General features: G+C 37.5%; 1 protein-coding gene across 1 annotated transcript in view; it reads right to left on the bottom strand.

The window, feature by feature from the left end:
• fto (FTO alpha-ketoglutarate dependent dioxygenase) overlaps positions 1–19,135 on the bottom strand; it is a 166,393-nt gene that overhangs the window by 1,522 nt on the left and 145,736 nt on the right. The window contains exon 10 of the mRNA XM_051114696.1: positions 1,444–1,584. Within this exon, the coding sequence (XP_050970653.1) occupies positions 1,444–1,584 (141 nt within the window). The remainder of the gene's footprint in view (positions 1–1,443; positions 1,585–19,135) is intronic.

Genomic DNA, 19,135 nt, shown 5'->3' with positions numbered 1-19,135 from the left:
CATTTTTTAAAGGGATAGTTCACCCAAAAATGAAAAAAAAAAAAAAAAAAAACTGTGGATATTTTTGATGAAATCTGAGAGCTTTCTGACCCTGCATAGACAGCAACACAACTACCACATTCAAGGTCCAGAAAGGTAGTAAGGACTAAGGCTGTCCTCCAGTGAAGATTTTTCTTGTCAACTAGTAGTCATTCACACGCCTGTATGAGAACTGATTACATAATCTCAGAAGATCTGTTTTCCAGTTGAACTGGTTTGTTTAAAAGTAGACATTTCACTCTCTATAAATATATTTTTCATGTTTATAAGGAAAGTTTACACAGAGTTTTGGTTCATTATTTTTTGATGTGTTCAAGTTCAGAGAGCAAGACGGCGCATCCTGTTTGCTTTCATTATTTTACCAAAGCGCAATGTTTTGTTGCTATTGTGAGTGCACACAAACAAACGTAGAGTCTTTACAGATTTGAAAGATGTATTACTTTTATCTGTATCAGCAAAAATGAAGTATTTTAAGAGCAAGTCATCGCACCGGCACCACCATCTATCATGCAGTGCGCGCACTACTATTCAGCTTCCACACTAAGCACAGACACTTGAATAGCGCACATTTTTCTAGGTTAACATTAGATTGAGCAGCCATGTAAAGTAGCTGCTACTACATACATCTTTCAGATGATACACTATATATGGCTTATCATCTGAAACTAGCGACTAATAAAATTTTGATCGACGAAGCCTCTTCTCATTGACTAGCAGTTAATCGACTATTATGGTGCAGCCCTAGTAAGGGCATTGTGAAAATAGTCCATGTGACATCAGTGTTTCAACCTTAGTTTTATGAAGCTACAAGAATACTTTTTGTGCGCCAAGAAAACAATAATGACTTTATTTAACAATTTCTTTTCTTCCGTATCAGTTTCCGTGCATTCACTAGAGTTCCACGTGGTGCTTTTGACGCAGGAGCTGTCTTTCTGATGTAGAACCTAGATGCACTGCGACATGTTAACAAGCAGAAAGATGCAAACATATATGTCATGGTACTGTCATGAACACTCATTGAAGATTGACACGGAAGAGACGAAATTGTTGAATAAAGTTATTTTTGTTTTCTCTGTGCACACAATGTATTCTCATAGCTTCATAAAATTATGGTTGAACGACTGATGTATTTTAACAATGTCCTTACTACCTTTCTGAGCCTTGAACATGGTAGTTGCGTTGCTGTCTATGCATGGTTAGAAAGCTCTCAGATTTCATCAAAAATATCTTAATTTGTGTTCCAAAGATGAACAAAGGTCTTATAGCTTTGGAACGACATAAGGGCGAGTACTTAATGACAGAATTTTCATTTTTGGATGAGCTATCCCTAAAAGGCCACTTTCTATGATTTTAATAACAATCCTAACATAGGACATTCACAAAAGCGCAGTAATTGTAGTTCACCTCCAGAGAAGCGACTCAACACGGTTGATGATTTCAGAGAGGTCAAAGGGGAGGGGCATGTCAGGATCTTCATTACTCCAATAGGGTCGGTCGACAGGCGCTTCCTCGGGGGGCAAGGTCTGTGCCAGGCTTGACTGGCATCTATTGGGACACAAAAGGAAACAACAGCTTTATAACTAACTACATAAAGTTCAAATCTGACAGACACAATATAAATATTTTCAATGAATTAATGAGTGGATGAATAAATATCTATAATATTTTCAGAATATTCAAAAGTTTAGTCAGTAAGATTTATTTTTCTTGTTAAGAAATTTAAATGTGTATTCAGCAAGGACACAAATAAATCAGAAGTCAGAAGACATTAATTCATGTTACAAAAACAAAACTCAAATAAATGCTGCTCTTTTGAACTTGAATAAATGCATCATGGTTCCCACAAAAACATTAAGCAGCACAACAGTTCACAATTTTTTTTGATGAAATTTTTCTTGAATCAGAAAGTAAAAAATAAAATAAAATAACAATAAACAGTTATTTTACATCTTTAATAAAATAAAATAAAATAAAATAAAATAAAAAAATACTGACTACCAACATTTGTAAAACTTTTGAACGGTAGTGCATTTACACTGAACATTTCTTTTCGGTGTAAAACTGACGCAAAAACACCCCTAGGTTACTGCATGTGCTTTCCAGGGAACGTGTGAATAGGTAATGTCGCCCTAAACACACAAAGAAGTGTGTGTTTGTCTAGAGGCAGTCCACACACTCATTTCCTGATTTCTTTACAACACACAATAACCTGCCCTAATGACACTTTTATAAAGAAACGAAGCACTGCACAGCTTTTGTTAGTGTGTGTGTGTTCAAGTGTGTGTGGTATGGCCTCATCCCCTTGCTCTTCCTTTGAACGAAGCCTCAGGAATGCACTTCTGCAATCCTAAAAGTGTATGCAGTGTAAATCACCTTCTCAACACACCTGGCCAGTGCTGATTAATATCTCAGTCATTTACACCTGGGCAGGTGAAGCCTGTGGCTTTAATTCCACAGTAACTTTGATGTTACAGCATTTCATTTTGTCAGCTAATTAATATACAGACAGGGGGGTTTACTAAAATATGACAATATAGCTTCTCATAAATATGACACAACTGGGTGTGTTAGTGAGAATGTGCAACATCTCTGGTTGTGTGTGTGTGTGTGAGAGAGAGAGAGAAAGAGAAAAAGAGAGAGAGGTACAGAGGTACAGCTTGCTGTCATTATGAATCAAAAATACTATAAAAGACGAGCGTGAACTTTTAACTGCATATGAAGAGAAATCCAAGGGTATGTGTAACATTGGCTCAGTAAAAGGGAATTTTTATATCATCAGTTGTTATTTTAGGCTAAAGAATAAGGGATAAACAGTTAGTGTAATGTGAATTTCAACATAAAATACTTTTATTCAGCAAGGAGACAAAATGCTGACAAATTTCCACTATCCAAACAAACACACAAAGTTCTCCCACAAACACTTGTCTCAAGCAAACAGCCTACAGTAAACACTCATCATCCTCCACTCAAAGACTGCAGCGGTGCCCAGAGGAGGCCAGCGTTATGGATGAGTCTGTGCAGTCCAGTGGTCAGAGGACAGCCCCTCTCTGACACTATTTGTGGTTATATATTTTGTAAGGGCCACTTAATGGTGGAGTGGCTCTCCTGTTAAGTGCTGTCTCTCCAACTGCGCCGGCCACATGAGAGGCTGCATTACACGCCGAGGGTGGAATTAGCATATAGAGCTTCAATATATCATCCTCATACTGCATCAGGGCTTGACAATAACATCCGTTAACATGCGCTAAGTACCCTAATGTAGCACATCAGTTCATAAATAATATGAGAGCTCGTTCTATACGCACGCGCGTGTGTGTTTAAACTCTCTCATCATTTACTGGATTATTGGAAGAGACAGAGAAGAGGGAACTGAAGTAAATAGACTGTGGTGAAAGAGACCGCAAGCACATGAATGAATGCCAGCCATAAAGATCCACATAAACATACACACTTAGAGGGATGGTTTGCATAAAAGTGAACTTTTGCCATAATTTACACACTCCTATGTTGCTCCAAGCCTGTAAACAACAGGTGGAACACAAACAGGGATATTTAGCAGAAAGTCCAAGCTGCTAACTAACAATAAACAATAGTTTTACACATTAACTGACCTTAAAGAGGACATTGGATGCAAAAGAAGACATCGAAGTAGACAGGAAGAGAGAGAGGGGGACGGGATCGGGAAAGGTCTTCAAGATGGGATTTGAACTCAAGACGTTTGTAACACTGCCCATTATGCTATCAGCACCAACTACTCCTTTTTTTTATCCCCAAAAAACCTAAATAGGCTCAATTATCAAGCCATTTCGATTTTCTGAGCAGTATGATGTCATACTGCTCAGGCCCCGCCCATGACTGCTGATGGACTGTCCCGTAATTAGCATAGTTCTGCCCTCAGCAAGTTGTACGTTGTCCGCCATTTTCTCCGTGCTCGAGCAGCTGTAGTGGCAACGTTTCGTAAGCAATGCAAGAGTCATTCTTTCACAACGTCAGAGCCACTAAAGACACAGTGGATTAATTTTGCTTGTGATGGCAACGCGCCACTGAATAAACAAAAAAATTAGCTCATTATCATTTAAAGAGACATGCACAGAAACTGTTCACTGTGAATAGAGCTGTTTTTGACAAGGTAAAACGGATGTTGTTTTACACGACCATTGAGGAATTTTACCCAAAGTATTTTGCAGACATTTCATGAAGACCCTAAAGAACCACACTTACTTGTTGAAAATGAGCGTCCGATGTTCCCTCTGAGATAATATTTCTCTATAAAGTAATATAATTTCAAAATTTCATGTTGTATAAATTAATTTTAATATACACTACTGTGTAAAAAATCAGCAGAAACTCATATGAAGTTCTTATGACTATATATATATCATATGCACTATATTACAAGTATTATGAAGTCATTTGACAGTATTGCATTAAGAAGAGACAAAAATTGAATACATTACTCACAAAATATCTTACTTGACAATAGATCTGCAATGATTCCTTGATTCTATTTGAGTATTTGATGTACTTGTGTCGAGTAATCGACAAAATACTAGAAGTGGCACATTCCAGAATTTACAAATGTTATGATTCAAGTAAATAAATATATGCGATGCAGGTGTAATATGCGCTTTAATTATTTACATACGTGTAGGTAACGTTTGTGTCAGAGCGGCTTCATTCACAGTAAATGCTGCTACACAATCTGTCACCATTTTAAAGTAATTCATTTATAAACCCATGCAAATACAGGAGATTACAACATTACTTTTTTCTCATTAACACATGTCCACATATTCAAGAAATTACAGTGGCTGTAGCTTTTCTATCATGAAGAAATTGTTTAAGATTAAGTTGACATTTGAATTAAATGTTGTTGAGTCAATATAAAACAAGGATTAGATAGTGCTGTAAAGTGTAAAAGCACTCTGCGGGCATTGGATTTATTACACAATGTACATAAGTTATGAATATATTGTTTTAATACATTGTGTATTTTTCCTGTTTTGTTCTATAAAACCATTTTGATACATTATTTGAACTAATTATTATTGCTTCATTCCTATGATATATGTATTTTTAAGTCATTTTAGAGGCTATTGTTCACTTAGGTCTATTTTTACTACTAAAAAAAATAAAATAATTATAATTATCCACTTACTTGATTAATCGTCAGAATAAATGACAGATTACTCGGTTATGCGATATCAAAATAATCCTTGACAGCCCCACTGGACAACCACGGTTATCATTTACTGGAAAAGAACAGCTTGGACTTTCGGAAAAGTTTAGTTTTGCGTTCCATGGAAAACAAAGAAAGTCATAAGGGTTTCGAAAGACAAGATGATGAGTAACTGATGACAGGATTTTCCTCTTAATATGGTACAGCATTATTTGTGGTGAGAATAAACACATTCCATCAGATTTTAAAGGAAGCAATTACCCGAGATGTCAAGTTGTTTATTTCATATTCTGTTGACCACAAAAGAGGATGCTGGTAATCAAACAGCTGATGTGGCCATTGACTTTCACAGTATGGAAAACGATTCTTTGGAACAACACAAGGGTGTTGACATGATAATGATGACGGAATTTTCATTTTTGGGTGAACTGTGCCTTTAAACTATCTCCCAAATTCAACATTTTTTAACATTATAGCACCAAATCACCTCTGAATTGTAAATGCGCGTGAATGAACCATTTAGATTAAAGAAATTCACATAAACATATGCAACCCTTCACCACGTGACTCCATATCACATTTCCACACGCAGTCAGTGCTTAAGAGTAAAGACACAAAGAGTGTGTGTGGACTGTTGGAAGTATATTTGGAAGTGTATGCCAACCATCCATACAGATTAACCTCTGCGAGATGCAGTCTACCTCTCCCATCTGACCCGCGCTCAGGAGAGATCGACGTTACAATCACTCATTTCAATTTGCTCTGAAACCCTATAACCCTACAGCCAGGCCTGCTGGAATAGCAAGCTAATGTGGAGGGAAGGAGATCTATCACCTCTGTTCTTCTGGGGGGCGGCTCGCATACTCCCACCCGACACATTCGGCGCACTTGAACTTCGACTCGGTCCGCGAACAATGCGACGCACACACGCGCACCTGGCCTCCCAGCTGAAACTAACCACTTTAGCTAAAGTGAGTGTTAATTATGGACAGGCAAAGCAGTCAATAAAAGGTTAATGCAGAAGGCAGTGGATAAATTCCTTTAAGCATTGCATCACTAGGCCATCTCTGGGCGGCACGCAAGCCTCTCTCTGTGTCTGATCAATACATTTTACTGTAATGTTCTCCGCATCGATTTCCCTCGCTCTCTGAATCCTCCTCCGACTGAGATAAACTAGAGAAGAGGGGGAGTGAAAAGCAAGAACGAACTGATAAATGAAATGATTAAAACCTCTTTTCAGTTGGACTTTCCCTCTCTTTGACATATCGCTGTGGTTTATAGCACAGCGCTGGACTTCACCTCCGAGGTCGTACATTACCTGCCCCCCACTCTTAAAGGGAGTAAAATGCCCTTATTAGACAACATCAGAGCTTCTGCCCACCGCCATTACGCTGATAGATGTAGGGCTAAAATGCTGGGTACACAGACAGGAGACAATGCTAATTGCATTAGCCCACCAGGAGATCATTTACAACCATACAGCTACAAATGGGCCTGTTTGATTAGGACATTACGGTGATGTTAACCTGCGCCCGTGCTATCCTGTATCTGCACGCGATAAGCGTTATTTGTACAACAGCGTGTCTCTACGAAGTCTGCGGTTTGTATACGCCTGCTGTGAAATTCACAGATATTTGATGGTGTTACTCATACGGGGTGAAATTTTTCGTTCTTGTTTCACGCGCACAGGTGTTAAGGGTGTGTGTGTCGTTTTACGATTTTTGGCAGTGATTGGCCCTGTTCAGAGAATGCCATCAAACGAGTCATGCAAAAACAAGTGAGTCGATCATAAATCACGATTTGGCTCTAAGGCCCATGCAAGCAATCACATCTCCAATATAAGAGTACGAACAAGCACACTGATAACATCTTCAACAGATTCTTCAGGCTCATTTAAAACTACAAAAAGGGTTTGCCTGGTTATAAAACTTTTTTTTTTTTCTGTTGTTTTTGAACTGAAATAGAGATGAACTTAATTAAGATCAAATAAAACAAACTGGTAAAGTTCAAACTGGGTAGTGAGCAACTAAGTTTGAGCTATTAATGATTGATTAAATCTAAACCGACATTATTTGTCAATGTGTTTTAGTAGTTTCATAAAACAAATAAAAAATAAAATAAAAGTTAAAAGAAAATAAAATAAAAGTTAAAAGAAAATAAAATAAAAGTTAAAAGAAAATAAACGTTTTAATAAAATAATATTAAATTAAATTAAATTAAATTAATGAGACCCTAGACCACAAAACCAGTCTTAAGTAGCACGGTATATATTTGTAGCAATAGACAAAAACACAATGTATGGGTCAAAATGATCGATTTTTCTTTTAGGCCAACAAATGAAGATATTTTGCAAATTTCCTACCATAAATATATCAAAACTTAGTTTTTTGATTAGTAATATGCATTGCTAAGAACTTCATTTGGACAACTTTAAAGGCGATTTTCTCAATATTTAGATTTGTTTGCACCCTCAGATTCCAGATTTTCAAGTAGTTGTATCTCGGCCAAATATTGTCCTCTCCGAATAAACCACACATCAATGGAAAGCCTTTTTATCAACTTTCAGATGTTGTATAAATCTCAGTTTCAAAAAACTGACACTTATGACTGGTTTTGTGGTCCTGGGTCACATATATAATTTCAAAATTATATAAACTCTGGAAGTGAGTAAATAAACAAATGTAAAATATTAGTAAATGTGTCTGAGCGTATGCAGGCGGGTGAGTATGTGGGTGAATGAGTGGTATGTGATTTTTTTTAAAAACCCCAAGATAATAAAACTGGCATCTGATCTACCATTTCCCCTAATTAATGGCTACAGAAAAACAGACCAAAGTAGTTCCCCTCTTTTTCTTTTTTTTTCCACGTGTGTAAGTGGGTTGGGAGACAATGAGCGGAGTTATATTTGGGTGGCAACGAGTCCACCAGAAGCAGGAGGTCTTTAGCATCTGCACGCCAACAGCTCACAGCAGACCACATGAAACAAGCTCTCCCAAGCTCTGCTACAGGACACACAGACACCGCAAGAGAAAATGGGGACAGAACCCGCCAGCACACCTTTACCCAGACAACCTCGTTTGATGTGGTGAGAGTGGGTGTCTGGGTCCTAACCCAACCAGATGAGATGAAAAACACACACACACAGCGGTTGCCTCTAAACGGTTCTCATAATTGGGGTAATAAAACAGGGGCTGAAGTCTTAAGCTGATTGCAGAGGAGGCCACTGTTGTCTCTGAACTCTCAAAACCAGGTGGACGTCTATTAGCCTGTTAACACCATAACAAATTATCCCACACGCCCCTCCGATCGCCCCCCTCAGGCCTCATGAAAGAACGCAGCCAGATGTCAACACCAGCACCGGTTTACAGCACACATGACACGCCGGTACACACGGAGACAGGTTGTAATAAGAAGAAGTGTGTGAAGAGGGCAACAGTCATGCCTGAAGTCGTTTGTCTGTCAGTCAACTTGGTTAAATGACACTTGAATGAAGCAGCGTGGGTCTCAGTGTCCTTCTGGACGCTGTCCCACCTGGACTCCGGTCCCTCAGGGTGTCATCAAGGTAAAAACAAATAGTGTTGCAGTAACACGTGCCCTGACACGTCCTACCACTCCATTTTGTCACCTACTGAGGTGACAGCCTGCCACATACAACACTCTGATATTCTGGGCCAAAACTAATTAGTGCGTTTAAAAAGACACTAGGGGTTTTTTCACTCTGATGGTGTTTATTTACATGTCTGAATGAAATATGGAGCGACTGGGAAAAGGAAAAGGCTATATATGCGTATGTGTGTGTGTGAGAGAGAGAGAAAATGCCTGAGGGAGAGGAGGTTATGAGGTTCTGAATGTTTGCAGTTTTTCACAGGGGGGTGTTTGAGGGCCAATAAATCTCAGAGTGATCAGGAAGTGGATAACAGCGAGGTTGGGAACACTAACACTGCGTTTAACATGTTAAACGTCTGCCACATGAAAACTGACAAACGCACCAGTAAAACAATCAGTCTCATGGATACATAAAAGAACATACACCTGTATGCATACGTGTCCTGTACGCGCAACAAGACATACGCAAGCTTAAGCCCTGTGGGCATCACAGAGTGGAAAGAAATGGGACAAAAAAGCCTGTTCTGACAGATATACTGCAACTTCAGTGACCCACACCTGACCGCAGTCACATGACCAGTGTCCACTGGACATCTATAAAGCCCATATGATCAAAAAAGTCTGCTAATTATAGATATGACAGAGAAAGAAAGAAAAAGCATAGCATTTAAATTGGTAAATACGTCATTATACAAAATACAAAAATTGATCTGAAGGTAATATTTATGGAAGCCCATTTCCGCGACGCAAGAAAAAAAATCATGCCCTAAGTCAAAATTATGACATACCTAAGTCATAATTAAGACATACAAGTCGAAATTAAGACTCTAAAAGTCATAATTACAAGATAAAACGTCAAAATTATGACTTGAGTCATAACTACGAGATAAAAAGTTGAAATTATGACTTAAAAAGTCTGAAATTATGACTTGCTGGCTTACTATAATTTCGACTTTTTATCTCGTAATTATGACTTAAGTCATAATTTCGAATTTTTTATCTCAATTTTGACATTTTATCTCATAATTTCGACCTTTTAAGTTATATTTTTTTTTCATAATTTTGACTTTTTATCTTGTAATTGTGACTTCTGAAATTATTAAAAAAAAAACTAAAAAAGTTGAAATTATGAGATTAAAAGCCGAAATTACGAGTTTAAAAGTCTGAAATTATGATTTAAGTCATAATTAAGACAAAAAGTCGAAATTATGACTTAAGTCATAACTATGAGATAAAGTCAAAATTACGAAATTATGAGATAAATTGAAATGATGACTTGCTGGCTCACTATAATTTCGACTTTCTAACTCATAATTATGACTTAAGCAAGTCATAATTTTGACTTATCTCGTAATTATGACTTATGAAATTATAATTTTGGCTTTTTATCTCATAATTATGACTTTTTATTATGACTTTTTGTTCTTTTGAATGTTTTATTCATCAGAGAATCCTTTAAAAGTGTCAAAATCTGTTTTCAACATAAGAAATGTGTCTTGAGCACCAAATCTACACATTAGAATGATTTCTGAAGGATCATGTGACCCAAGACTGGAGTAATGAAAGCTAAAATCTAAATCTGCTATCACAGGAAGATAAGATAAGATATTAAAACAGTTATTTAAATTTGTAATAGTACTGTTTTTGATTTAATAAATGCAGCCTTGGTAAGCAAAAAAACTTAACAGCCCCAAACTTCTGAAAGGCAGTTTATTTTGAATGAAAATGAATTAAGAGTGAACAATGGTATAATTACAAATCAACATTAAGTAAAATAAACAAATGCTGTGTAAAAAAGTGTTCATTGTTAGTTCATGATACACCCAGTGCATTAGAAAACCTTGTATTACCAAAATGAGAGCATACAAAATAACTAAGCAGAAGAACAATGATGAAAAACACTCTCATAATTAGTTTGAATAACATAGGCTAGTGCATACACACACACACACAAACAGCTGACATAAAGGTGATTAGCTGATTACAGTGGAGGCAGAAGTGGGAAAAAAAGACTAATTTTGGGTGGTGACACTAGCCCTGTGTCATTATTCTATTCAAACATGAATGAATTCATGTCATCTCATTAGCAGTAAACACAGTCATGTTCTAACACAAATGCCGCTGTTTGCCAACATATCCTGGACACGTACCACTAATATTTTGCTTCCGTAAACTCAGAGGACAGAACAGGTTGGTCTCAATTACTAAGAAATAGTTGCACTGACAGAGCCGCAGGTGCTAACTGTCATGTTCTCACAAATGACAGCAACTAATAAGGACGTGTGAAATAGGACGAGCTACCTGCTAGAGTATTTTAAGCGTGCTGGGTGCGAAGTCACAAAGTGACAGATCATAGAAATGGAATTCATTCAAATATGAGCAGCATGCATGCAGTCAACGATCTACATATAATTAGAGCAAAAAAAAAAAAAAAAATCAAAAGATCAAATTAAAGAGATGTGAGAGAACATCCACTCGGTGTTTGAAGCCCTGAATCACCTGCTCCTCCTGCTGTGTGAATAGCGTTTTTGCAGCCTATTAAGTAAATAGTCTAATTAAAACAGTGTGGCATTTAAAAGTCTGTGAACTGCCAACAATTTGTTTAAGGGAGCGGTCAGGCCGAGCAGGCCCCTGGGGCACCGCAATGAGCAGGTAGCAGACTCACAGACATGGCTAATGGGTGGAGGATGTGTGTTTACACAGTGAGTGAGTGTAAGAGAAAGAAAAAGGGGGGAAAAATTAAGAGAGCAAATTAAATAACTTTTTGTGCATGTGCGCGTGTGTTCTTAAGATGGAGGCGATGTGTTTGTTAGTGTGTGTGTTAACGGTAATGAAGCACCGTAGTTAAAGCGATAGGTAAACATGCTTGACAGAATCAAACAGGTTATCTTTGTTGTGAATAGAATGGATATTTCCCATCCACTGATATTAAGAAAGTAATTTGCTGTGTAATGTACCCAACCCTTTGTCTACACCGTCTGAGCTTTACTAGCGTCAACACGCAAACAAAAAGTCACAATGAGGGTTTACAGAAGCCTTTGTGTTTTTGCAGTGGCCTCATACCTTAAGGACTAACACAGACATTGAAACTAAAGAGCTCATGAACAACTGAACTGGAGAAGGTTCTTAAGAATGACAATGGGAATGTTCCAATTCAAACAGAACTTTATATAGAGCACAATAGCAGGATAAACATGTGAGATTTGTCTCAGTTTCCAGTAAAACTCTTGTAATGCAATATAACGGCAGCGAATCAGGACAAACACAAAGAAAATAGCTATTAAACTCATGTTCAAAATGATTTATCTTTTGGTCCGCTTGAATACGATTAATCATCATTGGTTTTTAGATGACAATTTTCACCTTCCCCAACCCTTAAATATGCTCTTTCTGCAGCTTTACCTTCAAAAATGATATATTACAGGATTAGTTCGCTTCCAGAATGAAAAAAAATTCCATATAATTTACTTACCTCCCATGTCATCAGAGATGTTCATGTCTTTGTTCAGTCGAAAAGAAATTAAGGTTTTTGAGGAAAACATTCCTGGATTGTTCTCCATATAGTGGACTTCAATGGGTTGAAGGTCCAAACTGCAGTTTCACTGCAGCTTCAATGGGCTCTACATGATCCCAGCTAAGGAAAAAGGATCTTATCTAGTCAAAAAAAGTAAAAATTGTATACTTTTTAACTACAAACATTCATCTTGCACTATCTCGACTTCACTCATTACATAATCACGTCAGAAAGGTCACGATGTAGACAAAAGAACTGACCCAGTGTTTTCAAAGCGAACATGCAAAGAAAGCCAAACACCCTTCACAAAAAAGGTTAAAATAACGATGTTGAACAATTTTGAAATTGGAGGAGAAAATAAGATGGAGCTTTTTACCCTATTCTACCTTTTTGAACCGAAGTAAATGAAAACAAAGAACTAAACATGCTAGACCTTTCCAACTTGATTACATAATGCGTGAAGTTGTAGACGTGCATCGCAAAGCTAGTGCAAGATGTGCAAATGTGGAAATGTGATATACACATTTTTACTTTTTTTTAGAAAATGGCAGATTATTTTGCTAGATAAGACCCTTATTATTTGGCTGGGATCGTGTAGAGCCCTTTGAAGCTGCATTGAAACTGCAAATTGGAGCTTTAGCCTGTTGAACCCCATTGATATTGTGTGTCTGTTTGTGACCAGGGGTTGATAAACGCACATATACAATCAAATAAATCCAAAAACAAACAAACAAAAAAACCCACATACAATTAAAACTTCAACACACAGCTCCACCCAACTTATTCAAATAAAAAAGTCAAGAGCTCACACTTACTAAACTGCAAGCGTGCTCTTCTGCACCAGTGATTCTTAGTTTAATAAATTATTATTATTATTGTTTTTTGTTTTTTGTTTTTTTTAATGCAAGCAAAATTCTGTTAGTGGGTTTATTAACAGAATTGGGGTATCATTTGATTCCATTTTGCTGACTCTTAAGGGGCCATTCATTTTTGTGTTAAAAAGATCAGGAAGCAAAGAAGACTGAAAAAAAGGAAAGGAAAGTAGCAATGTGTTTTCTGAGTGGTACATTTTTAGAATGCCATGCCACGAGCAAGAAGCTGCAAAAGATGTAGGATGAGCACATAGGGTCAAACACATCAAAACATTGAAAAGCAGCATAGTGAAATGCAAAGGTGTAGTCACATTAGCAAATTTTTTTTTTTTTAGGCAACATGATGCATTTTCTATTGTCAATAGTGTGACAATGAATGAAGCACAGTTTGCAAAGAAATCACTTTCAAACCAAGCAACTTTTTGTTGGTCAACATGGTAGCTGGGTGATAAATCGATGACAATTTTCGTGCGATATAAATTTTTGATAAAAGATAACAAGAGTTCAATAAATGTTCTTACAATGTTTATGTGGCAAAGTCGCAACAATACAATCAGAAGATTTTTTAATCTACAAATCGGCATCATTTACTATAGATTTACTGTAGAAGCACAAACTGCACCATGGTATTATGTCCGAAATATGGGTATTTGTGTCAAATTGTATTATATTTTTAATGTAGACATGTAATAAATGCATTGAATGAGGAATAATGGAATATAATTACAGTATTTTTTGTGATTAAGCTATAGCGCTCATGCATTTATGTTATACTAAATGTATTAACACTACTGTTTTTCATACAAATACACAAAAACCATATTACATGTTTACCATGGTATTATATGGTATTAGGACCTATATATGTGGTTTTAACTGTGATTATCATGATTTAAATGTATGCTACTATTGAAAACAATAGTTAATTTAAAAAAATCGTCAACAGTCAGGATAATTAAATTTCACCACATAAAAATGAAGTTGCTACAATTTTTACAGATATTACTGATTTTGATAATGATCATAAATCTACATCTGCATCCTACCTCAAGCTACTATCAAAGGTGTATTCCTAAGAGACAAAAAAATGTTATATTATTAATAATATTATGAGGCAACACAAACCTGTTTCTTGATTTGAAACAATATTATTCATTAGAACATGTAGAAATAAGAAATCATTTTATTTTGTTAAGAAAAAATGATTGGAAAAGTGTAAAGAATTCAAAAACGTTAAGTGTTTGTCGTGTTCTGACCATAAAGAATAGTTTAAAACCATCTGGTTTTTACAACTTTCACACTAGAGCAAAAATCTGCCTTTAAAGCTGAAAGAAACAAAAATGTGACATTTATCGTGACAATTATCGAGTAAATAATCATGATAAATTTTTTGTCCATATCGCCCAGCCCGACAACATGGTAAACTCACATGACCCTCTTGCCCTCAAACTAGTGAATTCGAGTGAAATCGAGTGAATTTCCTTTAAAAACTGACTGAATTTTAAATTAGAAATTGGCAGAACAGCAGTAAATTTAACTGCACCTTAACTCATACCAGTTATTACATTTAAAAACGACATAAAAATACCTGCTAGTACGTTATTAACAAACCTGCTCAGTAAAATGATAACAGACATAATAATTACAGTAATTTAAGTGACAAGAATCATTATTTTAAATGGTATAGAACTTTCCTCTTATCATATGGGGGGAACATTGTCAAGGCAATAACTTGACTGCTTTTTTTCTAATTCAAAGAAACCGCACGGGGCTCCCAAATTGAGTTTTTGTTCCAAAGGCGGTTTCTTAATTCTTTTTGGACTTGGGACAAAGTTGAAGTTATGAAAATTGTTTTCATAGTACACTGAACTCTTTTATCTCAGAAGATCAAGCAAAATTTGATTCCTCATGATGTGACCTTTACGTTTTTGTAAGTATAATTCAGCATCGCTGTGTTTAGCAGCAGTAATTGTTTCCTCTGCTTCATGCGATTCCCATTAAAGCTGCATAAACCACACTGTAATCTTTCTGAACCTCGGTGGATGGCTGCGTTCACCCACCGAGCTCAGCTACGGGGGACCGTGAGATGACCGGCTTAAGGGGTTAACTGCTGATCTGGAAACAGCAGGGTGGATCGCTAAAGGGGCTCAGTTGTCAGACTCGCAGACCCTCGACTGGCCCGAGGCCAGTGTCTGAGAGCAAACAAGCATGAGCCAGACAGCCCAGTCAATCTGAGAGATTACACTCTTCACAACTGTTTAGCCTCTGCACTCCTGGAACGAAACGACCGACACAAAGTACAGAAAGTTATCATCTGTGCCACTCTGGAGGCTAAAGGCCGAGAAAATGGAGCAAAGGAGCAAAAACTAGCCAGAGAGGAGGAGGAAGAGGAGCATAAAAGAGAAGGGGCTAGCCTCTCAAGGGATTCCCGACGCACTGAGTACAACATCAACATGTCACCATCCATTCCCCCTCCTTCCTGTAAATCTGAGGACCCTGCAGCCTCTTCAGGCCTAATGACTCCTGACTCGCTCCGTCCACCTCCAGCCAGTCACCGCACACGGCTGGAACAGACAGAAAATCATTCAGCAGCTTGCCTGGATGAATATTTGATGGGGTGAGAGTATTTTTGCCCATGGTGAATAAGAACACAGTATGTGTGTGTATTTGTGTGTGCATCTTTTTATATACAGCTATTTCAAGGAAAATTCCCAGAGGTTTCTTCTTGCTTTCCATAGCTGATAAACGTCTGAAGTAAGCGTTCCTCGGCTGTTAGCATCAATTGGTGCTTCCATAAAGGACAAAAATTCAGTTCAGCTAACTCAGCTCAACCAACGAAAGTCTTTATCTAACCCAGTGCCAAATCGCTTTCCAATGCCAAGAAGCTATAACCGATATCGGTTTGCTGCGGTATCTGGTTCAAAGACTGAGTCATATCTGCAGAGTTAGCCGTTGTACGTCACGAGCGATGTTCGTGTGCTTAGCGCCTTACCTTTAATTGAGCTCTTTAGCCAGGCTTTGGCTGACTGCCATTATACACACTATAAAACACGGTTTCACTGAAAAACAAACACATGGAATACAATATGCTGTCTGTCAAGAACAAGTTTCCGATTCATTCAATCCTCCACCGGTTTGCTATTTCAGAGCAAGGGATGTGAAGATTTCGTGTCCTCTCCCACGGTATTATCTGTTGCCCTGACACTTATTCAAAGCATTATTATTGAACAAACCCAAAATACCAGGTGAGCCTTTGATGAGGATGGTTCACTTAATTAAAAACGAACAGGTTACAACACCACGCTCCCTCCCCCTTTTGTTGTTTAATAAGAGTGCGAGTTGCGTGCCAAATTTCTCTCCACTGAAGTGGTTTTGAGGTGCTGAAACGAGCAGAGAATCGTAGTGACAGAATTACTGCCGCCACCTGTGACCTCGCTGACGATGCCTTGAGCGCATTTACGTACAATTGTCCTGGTCCAGGGTTCAAAGTGGATTCGGCCCACCCATTTTGAGGGATTAAATTTGTTGCTTCATGTATGTTAAAACAGATGGCTGAATTGTAGTCTGTGAGCAGATTGAACTCACAAGCAAACCCACACCCTACTCAATATAATGATCTTAAATTAAAGAATCGTACAACGCAAATCATTTTCAACAAACATCAGTTTTTTGACAAGAGCTAAACCCTCGTCTACACAAGTTCACAAAAGGACCGAATTACTTGTGCTAACACTGCGGCTCACCTGCTTTTGTTTGAAACTAATCTGGCAGATCCTACTTTAGCGCCTGCGTCCTGTTCAACAGGATGCTGAACCCACTGACAAGGTAGGGTGTGATTTATGACAATTATTTTCTCATGTTGTGAGGTATGAATTGCTGTTAGAGGATGTGTGGTATATGTACAAAGGTACATGTACATTCTTTTATAATAGAGTAAGAGATATATTTTGGTTTAGAGAGAGTTATAAGGATTAGCGCAGAGTAAAGAGTGTCCCCTCGTGGTGGATTAACAGTCCTGGATGCACCTGAGGCGTGTATTGAACAAATATTAGGGATGCATGATGTATTGGTACATTATCAGTTATGGGATGATATTACAGATTTTTAATTGATTATATTAGTCGATATTGGATGTAAATTGTCCAATATTGCACATTTCATAAATGTGCTCATTTCTCCATTTTTTACATTTATATTACCAGCGCCATCACTTTAAGTTAATTTTCTTAAGTTTAGTAAAACTGTTAAATTTGATTTTTAGCAAATCAATATCACTTTTCTGACACTAAAATATGTTTTGGTACCTATATTCAAATGCAGCATTTAAAATAAAAGATTTTTTTAAAACAAAATATTACAGAATTTTAAAATCATTTAAATTTTTTTTTTATTTATTTTTTTTTTTTTTACTAAATTTTCACATGGATGTACATCACAACATGGAAAAAAAAAGTTGGTAGCAATTTTTGTTTCATGCCAACTTTCATGGCCAAAAATAAAATAAAATAAAATGATCAGTTAGGACAAATTATATATATATATATATATAGGTGAATTCTTTTCATGCCAACTTTAATATAATAAAATAAAATAAAATAAAATAGATTAATTATATGGCAAAACTTTTAACAATTAAATTAAATTAAATATTGACCAATTATGACAAAAAATTTAATATTGGTGAATTCCTAATGAATATTGTTATTAAAGAAAAAAGAAGACTAGCCAACATCAACATCGTATTCTACAAAAAGCATGACCAAGCTGTCTCTCTAACATCTCCTAGTGCCTCTTCTTATCAGAATTATTGCTTTCTATGACCTAATATAGACCACCTCTAGAGACAAAAGCTAAACAAATCACATAAATATGGCCGTGCTAAAACAGACTCAATCACTTTATGCCACTACTTCGCTCTGTGGCTAACCCGAGGAGTTTTATAGAGAACGCTGGAGGGCAGCTACAGGGAAGGAGACATGATGTGGGTGGCTCCCCATGGCACTCTGCCCCATGTTCCTCTCCTATGGGCACTGCCTGTCCACCCCACACATCACTCACGCCTCAAATACAGCACACACCGCTAACCGCACCCCATGAGACGTGGGAGTACATTGTCTGATCGCTGTTCACAGCACTGAACAGATACAAATGGTTTATCCGTGTAGCTCCGTGGACCCCGGTACCTCTCTCGGTCTCTCTGGCATTCACCTGACAGGGCTGAGCGACAGGCGTGCAAATCTGCAGAGGCTGGATTTAATGCTCTAAAAAGCACACGGGCCACCGCTACCATCCTACCTTTAATCAGAGCGAACGAGAGAGAAAGACAGGCCAGGGTTATGCTCAAATCTCAGACTAGGGGAGCGACATGAACAACAGATGCTCTTACAAACCAAAACAGGAACAAGGAGTCAACACAAGGGAATCGCACACACTCTCTCCGATCGGAACAGCGACATCCTCCCAAGTCGCTCTCATGTCGAACAGGCAGTAAAAGGCAAGTTCAACTCTCTGATGCCCTTTGAAAATAAAATACCTCTGGGGTGAGGCCCAAACCGCCTCTGGTAAGTTACTTTAAAATGTAATACAATTTAAAGGATGTAAACTGAGAAACTAGTTAGCAGGAATGTCCCACATAGCAACATGTGAGTCATAAGAATGCTTTATTAGTCATGGGCCGATCTTACAGATTTTTAAGTTATCATTGATCATTGGTGCTAATTTAAAGGGAACTCCAGGTATTAAGGCTTGTACGGCTTAATATAATGTAATTGATGGGAAGATGCCTGTGGACGAATAAAACTTCCTAAAGACCCACATCTTTGTTCTCTCCACTTCAGCACTGATGCCTTTGAGGCTTATAGACCACAGCTATTGAAAAAGTTTACAAACGGCAGAGACAAGAAACGCTAGATGCCATCCTGACAG

Source organism: Labeo rohita, chromosome 7, assembly GCF_022985175.1.
Source record: "Labeo rohita strain BAU-BD-2019 chromosome 7, IGBB_LRoh.1.0, whole genome shotgun sequence".
Classification (NCBI taxonomy): Eukaryota; Metazoa; Chordata; class Actinopteri; order Cypriniformes; family Cyprinidae; genus Labeo; species Labeo rohita.
The sequence above is the reverse complement of the archived record's forward strand: the minus strand, read 5'-3'. Positions and strand labels throughout refer to the sequence as shown.